This window comes from Selaginella moellendorffii, unplaced genomic scaffold, assembly GCF_000143415.4.
Source record: "Selaginella moellendorffii unplaced genomic scaffold, v1.0 SELMOscaffold_1, whole genome shotgun sequence".
Taxonomy (NCBI): Eukaryota; Viridiplantae; Streptophyta; class Lycopodiopsida; order Selaginellales; family Selaginellaceae; genus Selaginella; species Selaginella moellendorffii.
In genome coordinates, this window is record NW_003314262.1 from 3,558,620 (window position 1) to 3,570,883 (window position 12,264).

The window sequence follows — 12,264 nt, forward strand, 5'->3', positions numbered from 1 at the left end:
ACTTGTTTATGTGATTTTAATGTGGTATATTTATTTATTAATTGTAAGAATTAATAATTTTAATAGTAAATATTTGAATAAGTTAAAGGCATTAGTAAGGATGTTATTGCTTAGAATAAATGATTTAAAGTGTAAACATAACAAATGCATTATGACGTAATGGTAGTACACATGTTTTTTACTAACATTCATTAAATCTTTTAAAATAGATATGCATATTCTTGGGTTGTCACCTTCCATTGATTCAATTTATATTCCCAGATCACAAAAGTTTTTGGATTTTTTAAAGTTAAAAAACAATAAAATAAATAACATAATAATTCTCTCATAGTTTTGATTTGACAACCTTTAATGGCCTGATTAAATATACATATACATACATACATATGTATATGTATATGTATGTATATATATATGTATATTTAATCAGGCCATTAAAGGTTGTCAAATCAAAACTATGAGAAAATTATTATGTTATTATTACATATATATGTGTATATATATGTATATATATACATACACATACACATACACATACACACACATACACATACACATACATATACATATATATATACATACACATACACATACATATACACATATATATACAAAGATAAAAAAAAATTGTAATTTTTTTAGTAACATTATAATTAAAATTTTCTATTTAATTTATATAAATAATATTATTTTAACTATTTAATTAATTATAATTGTAAAAGAAATATTTATAATTTAACCAAAGAGTATGGCAAGAATACATAAACAATAAATGGATGAAAATTATGTTTTATCAAAAATAAAAAAATAGTAACATACTTAAATAAACATATATATATATATATATATATATATATATATATATATATATATATATATATATATATTCTCTATTTGTAAGGTTTGTAAATACATGTATGTATATATATGTATTACCCTAGCTAAGTAATACACTAATTATAGTATTATAGCATATGGACCATCAATTTGGGATTAAATCTAGTCCATCCATTTTTGTATATAAACAGGGGTCTAAACCCCAATTAATATACCTATTTCTATATCCAAAACACTTACATTGGTGGAAGTGAGAAGCATTGCAATTTATCCTTGAAAGGCAAAGCTTTTTAGTAATGCTTGGCTCTAGTGTTTGGGATTGTGCTTTTTTGTTCTTATTTCTTCATTCTTTTTTAGATTTATATTTATATTAGCTTTTTTGCAAGATCTAAAATTCTAGCTATCATTGTGCTTAGATTTGCTCTTTTTTCTGATCTTCATTGCATTCTCTTCTTCCACTATGCTATGCTATCATCGATCAAGGAGTATGTCACTTAAGGTTGCTAATGTTGCTCTGTTGGATTGAACTTTTAGTGTTATAGGGTGTGATCATATTGGTGTTGTGCCTATCCTTGATGTGTTGCTATTTTTAGCTTTTGAGGGATATGATTACATGGCTTATCCAATTCTTGGTGTTCTGCCATCTCCTGTTAATGTGGAGTGTGATCGTGATATTGATTGGTGAGCTATGGATGATGCAGTCCAATTCTTGGAGAATGTTCGAGGATCAAGTTTATAGGAAGACGATATATATGAGATTGAGTAGATTCCAAATGATGATGAGATTGATTATTATGGAGATAGCTTTGGAGATGAAGTGGAGATTTCACGAGGTAGGTGTCAATATTTCAATCTACCATCTGATCCTTTCTCTTTCCCTTTTGCTCTTTTCTAACTTTTTCTTATTTTTCAGCTTGAGCCACCTTCTCATATTCTTAGTATTTCTTCCTCATCTGCAGTGTTTTCTTCTCTTGGCACGTCGATCATTTGTGACTCTCATGATTTTCATTTTCAGTCCAGTGTTGAGTTGAGTGTTTTCTGTCCTCCTCATACTAATCTGGATGTTGAGTGTGTCCATGAAGTTAAGAATCTTGCTTTTATTTCATTAGTAGAGTCTTTGATCAGTTCTGGTGTTAAGTATTCCTCTATTCCAAGGGTTGAGTCACTTTAGCCAGAATTTCAAGTTGAATGCATATCCCCACTTCTGAGTGTCACTAAGAGTTTTTGCTTTACTGTTGCTATTGAGGAATTTATATATTCCCTTAAGAGTGTGAATGTTATCATTGATTTTCCCGTCTCAAGTGTTGATTTATGTATTGAGGAGGCTAAGCAGTGTGAATCTTTTGTTTATATTGTGGTGGCCAAAGTATTTTATGATAGGAAATCCCCTATTTTTCTAAGTTTTAAGCATATATTCTTTTAATTTCCCCATTTCTATATTACTAGTTGTTGCAAATTCCTTTTCTAATGCTTTTTTATCCACCTTTTCTTCTTCCACAATTGTTTTTCCTCAATTTTTTTCTTTTTCTCCTTTTTGCCCAGACACTTCAAAGTTTTTTTTTTTTTTTGGAGGAAGGGGTAAAGGGGACGAATGGGAGTCTAGCCCCGACGATGGAGTAAGGACAAATATATATGGTAGTGAAGTGAAGACAAATGATATAAATTGTGGAGTGAAGATGAGCATAGCAAGTTCAAATGGAACATCTGGCTCTAACATAATGAGGCCAAACGGATGTAATAGTGGAATGAAGTTGAATATAGATGGTGGAATGAGGATGAGCGTAGTGAGTCCAAATGGAGTTAATGTTTCAAAACTTTTTTTCCTTCGAGGAGGGGATAAGGAGAATGTGAAAGACGAATGGAGTAAGTTTGACCTCCCCAGTTCAAAGTTATGGTTGTGTGGTTGGTTTGAGCATTTAGGAGTTGTATATGGAGTTGCAACTAGTTCATTAAGGTTCCGTAATCGATTTATGCTTATGCCATAGCTTTGGATTTTATTTCAATCATAGTTATCAACAATTTTGTTGGTGATTTTGATGGAGCTTCAGATTCTTGTGGTAGTTTATAATTGCCTAGTAGAAGCTCCAGATGTTCCACTTAACTTATTATCATCACTTTTTTCATTTTCTGGAGGAGAGGATGATATAAGGTTTGTAAATACATATATGTATATATCTAGCTAGGTAATACACTAATTATAATACTATAATATATAAAATGTCCATTTAGGACTGAATCTTGTCCATCCATTCTTGTTTATAAGCAGGGGTCTAAACCCCAATTAATATACTTATTCTTATATCCTGAGCACTCACATATTGAATAAAATTTTAAAAACTAATCATCAACACTTTTATAAAATTTTAAAATACTCAATTCCAACAACTTTACCTAAAATTTCATAGTAACTACCATGATATAATAAATCATAAATATAAAATATATTAAAAATTTAGAAGTTTTTAGCAAAATAGAAATGAAATAAAAATTCAGTGCATAGTAAAGTTTAAAATAAACAAGCAATTTTATATAATTCATAATTTAAAAGTAAAATAAAATATAGTTTTCACTCTCAAACTTTTACCTGCAAATATATTAGTTTACAACCTTTGCCTGCAAGTATATTAATTCACAATCACAAAAAATAAAATAAAAATTATATTCCAGGGTTGGCCTGGAACCTCGAATAAGAAAATAGAAGGGGAAAAAGAAGATATAGGGCTGTTTATGTTCACGTGATCACAGTAAAGGTCTGCCACTCGACAAACCTTTTCAAAATACTCGCACGGCATGACCCCGGCAAAGCCCTCGGTGAGCAGCACCTTGTTGTCCGATATATACAGCTTCATGTTGTCCTAGAGCACCTTGGCCACATTGAGGTAGATCAAAACCTCCACACTGTCCATCATCCCACTAATCACTCCCTCCTCCTTGGGCAGCCCAATCGCAAAGTGGACGTGATTCCAGCATGTCCAATTCAGCCCTGTCCGCATAATGCTCAGCAAAAAGCACCAAAACGTGCTATGGACGCACACCGGCACTTGATCCACAGATGTGATCTCTGTCAGCACTATGTCCGACGCCACCACCTTCATTGAGTACCCTTGGTTTGCTCGGATGAAGAGCTCACCGCCCTTGATTATGGTGGAGTAGCACTGGTTGGGGTTGCGCTCCACCACCCATAGGACCTCCTCCACTGGGATCTTGGTGTGCATCCGGATTGTCAGCTGGAGGATGTCTTCAACTTTCACGTAGCCATTGCTCCGGATCGGGAGGCTCAGCTGTGTGGCTGGTGGTAGAGGATCTGGCACAGTGTTCTTCCCAAGGAGTCAAATTGAGGGTCATTGGTGTTGAAAGCTTGCTGGTAGACCTGGTACTTGTGTCTCTGCCTGTGATAGTATGTTTGATGTGCTTGAGAAATCATGGGGGTGGCAGTGGTGGCATTGTCAAGCTCTAGCTTGGTAGCTGGTTTTGGAGGCTGTTCCACTGGTGGAGCTTGATCCAGGAGATCAAAGATGGCCTTGACGAGCAGCGAGAAGGTATTGGTGGTCTCTTTTGGAGGTGGCAATGGAGTGTTTGCAAGCTTGTTTTCTACGATTAGATTGAAGCTACTTCGAGAAGAAGATGAAGGGGCTATGGGGCTTTCCAAATATATAGTACGGATAGTGGGTAGGTTGGGTATAGCCAATCAACTTAAGTTATAGTCTAGCTCCTGCTTGTGTGCTTGTCCTTGTTTTGCATCCAGCTTGGGTCTAAGCCCAAGTTTCACATCATGTTAGCTAGTGGAGTACCCATATTCTCACGTTAGGCCACCGGTATATTGAAATAACACCAAACTTCATTTGACTTCGTTTTGACTTTTGGTCTTGGCATTGAGATGTTAGATACTCTAGGATTGTTCTAAGTTGCTCTGTGCTTTTGTCCCTTCACTCTTTGGGCTATATACTCAAAAGTTGCTCCATGCTCCAATTCATTTGCTCATTGGCTCTATGTTTAGCTACCATGTTCTTGATAAAGTGTTAGCTACAACATTTTTAGTTTGATCCGTTTTAACATATTTAGTTTCGCACGAAGTAAAAGGCTTTAGAAACTAACACTAAATTGCATTATTGATTCAGATGGCCCTTAATGAAGACAATGCAATTGTTAAAAGGCATTATCATAATCATTGGCATGTCTAGATGCATGTTTGAAAACGCCTAGGAGAATACTCTAATCCTCACGAGTGGCTACACTTAAACCATTATACCATTGTAGCACCGTCCCTTGGAGACATATGAGAAACTCATGCAAATGTTGAGCATCAACCGAAGAATGATATATGGCATTCACTATGAAGTGATCAAATTAATAGTATACATCATCCTCTACAAAAAAACTTTGGCCAAATGTGAGGATTGGCACCAAGAGTAGGAGGAATTGTACCATGTGCCATAAATGTTTCCACCAACTAAGTTTGGTTGTTCAACTGCAATCACATAACATTGAGCAATTGCACTAACTATTTCTCCAAAGTCAAAGGAGAAGGAGACTGTTGCTTTGCCATAAAAATGAATGAAAATGAAAAAGTAAAAGAGAAGAAATGAAAAAAACAAATTAAAAGGAAAGGGAGATCTAGACAATGCAAAAATTATATCTAAACCAAAATCCCAAAAGAAAAGAATAAAAGAAAGGGAAAAAGTTAAATCTAAACAATATAAAACCTAAATCTAAATTAAATCCCAAATTCAAGCACTCCTTAGGGACAATCAAAGGTGCCCCTCAACTCATCAATATAAGTTCATGTAATATGGAAAAAATATATAAAAATATGCATATAAATTAGCCCAAAAACTTTAGTTTGTATATAGGAGTAAGTGGTTTGGATTGAAATTAATCTGACAGCTACCAAAATCCCACTATGTTAATATTAGTATACGGTATTGTAGCTATACCCTTAGACCTTACATATCTTATTTTAATGTTATATTAAGTTTTGGAATACATAAATATTATTTATTAAATTAAACATTATTTATGATATAATTTCTCAACTCAGCTTACTTGGGTTGATATAGCCTATCTTTGACTTAAATATTACTAATTATGTACTTTGTTTCATAAGGAATTGAGGTGTAAGTCTCTCTATACTATAGATGAAAAGAATTTCATAGAATGATTTCAAGAAAAATTATTTTGAAATTTAAATATGATATAGATATTAGGCTATATAAAGACTAGAAATTGAAGTGAATTAATCTAGGCAGAACCGTCTGAGTATGCTATACATTTATATTCTATTAATAAAACTAAAAGATTTACACAAATCTTTCAAAACTAATTAGCCTAGAAGTTTTTACTCCTTAGCTACAAGGGACTCAAGGGTTGCATTTTTGTCTTCCACATTTTTAAATTTGATTCGTCTCCCATGACCTGGAAAAAGAAACAACTCAAGGCTTCTAGTGATGTTTTCTGCAAGAAATACCTGGCAAAACCCATATGAAGTCAAGAGGAATGAGAAGCCGCAGACTCTCAACCTGTCGCTCAACTGGAAAAATGGATAGTGAGGAGAACACAAAATCAAAGAAAGTGCTTACGAGAGTAAGACAAGTATTTATGAGAGATGAAGACGTCTTTGCCGCCCTCGTCTGTGAAAAGATGATCTCCTGTGAACAATGTTCGCTTTGGTTTGCAAAGAAGGGACACACATCCCTAAGGAAGAAAAGCCAAAGATGATTTTCTTTCTTGACAAAACTTGATCTTAAGAAAGTACCTCTGTGTGACCTGGAGTGTGGATGAGATCCACATCGGACCCAATGAAATCCCATGGTCCAGTGCCCTGAAGCTTGATCTCCACGTCTAGAGTGTCTTCTTGTATCTGGAATGAAGAAAAAAGTTGAGATGGACAAAACAAAGAGAATAGAATAGCAAGCAAGCGGAGAAGTACTTACATCGTCGGAATGGAGGATGCGCTCGCACTGAAACCGTTGTTGCCATTTCTTGTGGTCAGCAATGTCATCCCTGTAGAATCCAAGGCATGAGTATTTCCAAAAATGAAAAGAGAAAACAAAAATTGCTTGCTTGGGCGTGAGAAACATATAACGAACTCCTCCCATGAGCTCCAGTTTCTTCGCAAGAACTTCCGTGAACCTTGGGCTGAGAGCAATGATAAAGAACCCATTTATAACCTTGAAACTGGAAAAGAACCAAGAACCTGTCAATGAGAATGTTGCCTTCTGGTCGTGTGAGAAAGTATGAGGCAGCAGCGAATGACTTCTCCGAGTGAAATCCACAGTGATACACTCCCTGCGCCAAATAATCACAACGCAAAGCATCAGAAACACGAGAAACATCGAGAGGATTTTGTTAAAACTTACTGGCGCTGTTTGCTCGTCGATTGCGAGTGGAAAGGTGGCCTGTATCTTTTTTTATGTCGGCTTGCGGCTTCTCGGTGTGAATCGATGCTGTCGGGCACGATAACAAGGCCTGGAAAAATAAAATAAAAATTTAAAAGTATTTTCTCGCTGCTAGAAAAACAAACAAACAAACAAACAAACCTGCAAAGCAGCAAGTCTTTCGTCGGAGGACGAGGGCTGATGGTGTACCGCAGATAATCCGTCGACACGCTTGAAAACACTCTACAGTGAAAAACAATTAGAAAATAAAAATAAAAATAAACGAGAGAACTCAACTGGAGCCATCCATCGGCAAGTGTCACAGTCGATGCAAGTATGGTCTGCGGAATTGCAAGGAGAAAGTTTGAGGAGGAACGAAGACGAACGTTTCGCTTGCTTACCCACGTAGAGATTTCCTGGAACATTTTGTGGCCTGGGCGATCTGCGAGACTCCTGCGTGGAGGACGCCTTAACCCCGAGGCATTGGCAGCGCAAGAGAGCTCCTGCTGGATGAGGATGATAAACGGGACGCGAGAGAAGCGATCGATCCAAAAGCCCCATTGGCGATGTCATTGCCCTCCAAATCGTCTTGCGATTTCTTTGACGATCACATTTGCGTGCTTGTATAGAAATGGACGTGGCATCTGGATGTTTCAGTGTAACAGCACAAGAACAAACCAGGAAGGAAGAACAATTGACCTCTGACTAGATTGAAGAAAAAATTCTATTTAGTTAAGTATATTTTGCTTGATTTATTAATTTTCTTTTGCTCTGTCTTGCATTGGCTTGACTAAAACATTATATATTAAGACTAATATTTCAATATCATTATATAATAGTTTATTGTGTCTGCCAAAACTCATGCCTTTTGTGTTAATCTCATTTCAATTTTAAATGTTATTCATAAAAAGTGTTTAAATTTGCTCATTTGGCATATTTATGGAATGTAAAGTACATGGAGGCAAGAAAAACTCACTCTGCCTCCACAAATACCTGTGTTTTCAATGTGACCGATTAGCTACAAACAGCAAAGCTTCAAAGTTTACCTCGGTTGGAGGCACAAACTCAACTTGTCTGCCATCTCGTGCGTCCACTAGACAAATCCCCGCTACTCGCTGCACACCTGCGGCAACCGCCACCAAGTTCTGCGAGAGAGTGCCCATTAAATCTTCATGAATCCGAGAACTTATGCTCACTTACAACTTCCAGCTCGGTCGATGCGAGAGGGGCCAGTGGAGGAACCATCTGAGATTATATGCTCATTGTAAAAATGCTAGGAAAAGTAAAACGAAAGGATCTTACCAAGCTCAAGAGTCCGTTCATGAGAACTGTCCTGGGTGTACCATTGTCATCGGTCTCAGACATGACAACTCTTAGCGGTCCAGTGAATTGTTCTGACCGGTTTGTAACTTCCATCCGAACCTAGGAAAAACGAAAAAAAAACGATCAAATCACATCCCGATATTACTGACTTACAAGAAATGGCCGTTCTATTAGAATTCTCTGCGGCAAGTTTGTCATCTTGACGTCCAAAGGCTTTTTCGGCGTTGGCTGGATAATTATAACAATCAGCACCATGAAAAAAGTCACGGGCACTTACACTGCCATTGATTTGTTGCGTTTGAAGGCGACCGGTTTCGCCAAGAGTTGTCCTCCACAGTATTTCAAGCTTCCCAAGGGCATTTGCGCCTTCTAACTTAACGTCTGAGGATTCCAATGGCGGCCTCTTTAGCTGAAAGAGATAGTGGCGAGCACCGCCGTTACCATTGATCAGTTTCAAGCTCTTGATATAGCCGCTAGGGAAAAAAGAAAAAAAGAGAGCAGAATTACCAAACAAAGTTGCTGATAGTAAAGCTCCATCTTCTTACCTGATGGGACCGTCTGATTCACTAGCTTCTTCCTCGTTCTCCAAAGTCGTGACACTCCAAGGCGGTGCAGGCTCAAATCTAACTTGGTCCATAAAGAGGTGAGACTTGGTTTGGTTTTCTATGCACGCCTCGAGAAATGTTGTATCCTGTCGTGTTCAAACGCTAGAAAAGCAAAAGCTTGCAGCATAGGGCCTACCTTGACTGTTCTAACCTGTAGAGTGCCGATAAAAACATAGCAAAATACATAGAGATCAAATACCTTTGTTCTGACGGAAACAGGATTAGAGGTCGTGAACTTGAAGTATTGCGGAAGATATTTACGATCACCGTCTGGATCAGTGTACACTGCCATGCAAACAAGCCTAAGATCAATCAAAATGTTAGATATCCATACGAGCTTCTATGATGGGAACTTACGTATGTCCTCCAAGTTCTTTGATGTCGTGCTCGATGATAAAATCGAATCGGCCAGTCGCTCTGATGGACTCGATCGGGGACTTGGAGTTGTCGCTTAGAATAATCCTTTGACGCTCAGTCTGGAGCTCTGCCTAAGAACAAAAGAGCACAAAGTCATACAAGAGAATCAAAACTTGGATAGAACTCACTTTGATGATCACATCTCTCACATCGTGATTCGTGTGATTCCCGACACTGATGTAGCTACAAAACGTCTCTCCCAGATAGATCGATCTACATTTTCAAGGAGAAATAAAAAGAAGAAGGAATTGACAAAAAATGCATCGAGAAGTACCCGAAAGTTTGTGGAAGAACAAGCTGCCCGGAGAGCCCCATCGCATCCATGGGCTCCTGGAGCTCAAATCGCTTCCAGAAGCCCGGATCGTTGCCATTGACAAGCCCCGGCAGCAGCTCCTTGAAATTCACCGAGTCCTCACCATTGCACACGTCGCTGGGATCGACGAGGAGGGGGTGATCTACCTGGCAGCTGGGGCGGCACAGCCGCATCACCCGGAATGCGAGCGAGTGGCCCGCTGCTCCAGCCCCGGACGTCATCGCACCCGCCCTAAAATTAAATGGTCAACGGAATAATTTGGTTTATAAAAGATTTTTACATAAAATATTATGGCAATTATAATAGTTATAGTATTATCTATATTAAATCAAGTGAACTTAGTTTATAATAAAAAAGTTAGATATTAAATTATGTAATATTTTTATTCACATCATAATTATATTAAATACAATGTAATAAATTTTTTAGATTTAATGTAAAAGGCTTCATTTAATATCACACTTGTTTAATGTAGTTTTAATGTGGTATATTTAATTTTTAATTGTAAGCATTAATAATTAAAATAGTAAATATTTAAATAAGTTAAAAGGCATTAGTAAGGATGTTATTGCTTAGAATAAATTATTCAAAGTGTAAATTTGACAAATGTATTATGAGGTAATGGTAGTACACATGCTTTTTACTAACATTCATGAGTTCACCTGCATCTTTTAAAATAGATGTGTATATTCTTGGGTTGTCACCTTTTATTGATTCAATTTATATTCCTGAATCACAGAATTTTAAAGATTTTTTAAATTAAAAATAGCAAAAAAACAATAAAATTTTTTTCACATAGTTTTAATTTGACAACCTTTAATGGCCTGATTATATATATATATATATATATATATATATATATATATATATATAGACACACACACACAAATATATATTAAACAGATGAGATTTACGTCGGTAAGTCTTTTGGGTTTGTCACCAGTGGTGATCCGACTGAGATAGTCTGCTTGCTCGTGATTTTTGCTGGGTTTGTGGACGATCTCAAAGTTGTATTCTTGTAGTAAAAGGAACCATCTTGATATTCAACCAGATAATATTGGCTTGTTGATGAGGTAAAGGAGTGCCTTCTGGTCGACGAAAAGGATGACTTTGGTTGACAGTATGTAGTGTCGAAACTTTTGAAGTGAGCAGATCATACCAAGAGCTTCTTTCTTGGTAGTGGTGTAATTTCGTTCAGCTGGGTTGAGTAGTCGGCTAGTGTAGTAGATCGGTTGATCTCAGTTGTCGTGTTGAGTTTGGCTGAGAATTGCACCAGTGGCGACGTCGGAAGTGTTAACATGAATGTGGAACTCTTGTGTCCAGTCGGGCTTGGCAAGGATCGGTGCTGTTGTTAGTTTGAGTCGGAGATTGTCAAATGCTTGTTGCTGTTCGGACGTCCATGTCCATTGGGCATCTTGTTTCAGTCCATCGGTGAGTGGTTTGGCAATGTGAGTGTACTTGTGGATGAATCGTCGGTGATATCTGACTTTGCCGAGGAAGCGCCAAAGTTCTTTCTGATTCTTCGGCGGTTTGAGTTTGGAGATGACGTCGACTTTGTCCTTGTCAATGAGAATGCTGTCTTTGCAGACAACGTGGCCAAGAAGTACTCTAGATTTGACGAAAAAAGCACATTTGTCAAGGTTGAGTGCTATATTATTCTCCTCGCACTTGTTAAGGCATTTCTCCAAGCATTCAAGATGTCGATCTTCCGAGCTGAAAACACTGAAGTCATCCATGAAGACTCTCATGAAGTCAGTGAGGTAGTCTCCGAAAGTGTTGGTGACGAGCCTTTGGAAGGTGAATGGGGCGTTGCAGAGTCCAAAAGGCATTCATTGGTAAGCATAGGCTCCCCATGGACTGATGAATGCTGTCTTATGCTGATCTTCTTCGGCAATGTGAATTTGGTTGTAGCCAGAGAAACCATCGAGGAAGGAGTACATCTCATGTCCGGCAACTATGTCAAGAACTTCATCGGTAAATGGTATCAGGAAGACATCTTTTTCGGTGGCGTCATTGAGCTGTTTATAGTTGACACAGATTCAAAGTTTGCCATTTTTCTTCGGCACAACCACCAGTGGTGAAAGCCATATCAGATTCTGAATTGGGTAGATGTACTCAACTTGGAGAAGCTTGTCAAGTTCTTTCTTTAATTGTTCCATCAGATTTGGATTCATCCGGTAGGCTGCTTGTCTTCTTGGTTTTGAGTCTGGAAGAAGGGTGATGGTGTGAAGGCTGAGTTTTGGTGAAACTCCCTTAAGGTCTCAATAACTCCAAGCGAACAAGTGTTTCTTCTTTCGGAGAAGATTGATGCCTTTGTCTCGAAAACTTGCCGAGATGTCAGTGGCGAGTACAATGTAGTGTTCGTTGCCGTCGTCGGCAAGGCTGACTTTTTCGA

At 37.4% G+C, this 12,264-nt stretch overlaps 2 protein-coding genes across 2 annotated transcripts in view; both read right to left on the bottom strand.

The window, feature by feature from the left end:
• Positions 1-7,780, bottom strand: part of LOC9630661 — a 13,173-nt gene extending 5,393 nt beyond the window's left edge. Inside the window, exon 1 of the mRNA XM_024685219.1 lies at positions 7,613-7,780. Within this exon, the coding sequence (XP_024540987.1) occupies positions 7,613-7,772 (160 nt within the window). The 5' untranslated portion in view covers positions 7,773-7,780. The remainder of the gene's footprint in view (positions 1-7,612) is intronic.
• A 310-nt stretch (positions 7,781-8,090) lies between these two features.
• On the bottom strand, positions 8,091-10,099 carry LOC9630665 (trafficking protein particle complex subunit 13). Its single transcript, XM_024685206.1, has 12 exons — positions 9,831-10,099; positions 9,685-9,769; positions 9,497-9,627; positions 9,339-9,441; positions 9,276-9,290; positions 9,080-9,225; positions 8,812-9,007; positions 8,688-8,762; positions 8,514-8,633; positions 8,412-8,456; positions 8,258-8,356; positions 8,091-8,204 (listed from the first exon to the last, which is right to left on the bottom strand). The coding sequence occupies exons 1-12, from the start codon at positions 10,088-10,090 to the stop codon at positions 8,184-8,186; spliced, it is 1,296 nt and encodes a 431-aa protein (XP_024540974.1). The 5' UTR covers positions 10,091-10,099; the 3' UTR covers positions 8,091-8,183.
• Positions 10,100-12,264: the final 2,165 nt, after the last annotated feature.

Coding starts and splice junctions, on each gene's coding strand:
- LOC9630665 (XM_024685206.1), bottom strand. CDS start 10,090: ATGACGTCCGGGGCTGGAGCAGCGGGCCACTCGCTCGCATTCCGGGTG. Junction 8,763..8,811: donor CGCAACAAATCAATGGCAGT/GTAAGTGCCCGT, acceptor ATAATTATCCAG/CCAACGCCGAAAAAGCCTTT. Junction 8,205..8,257: donor AGTTTGTGCCTCCAACCGAG/GTAAACTTTGAA, acceptor TTGAAAACACAG/GTATTTGTGGAGGCAGAGTG.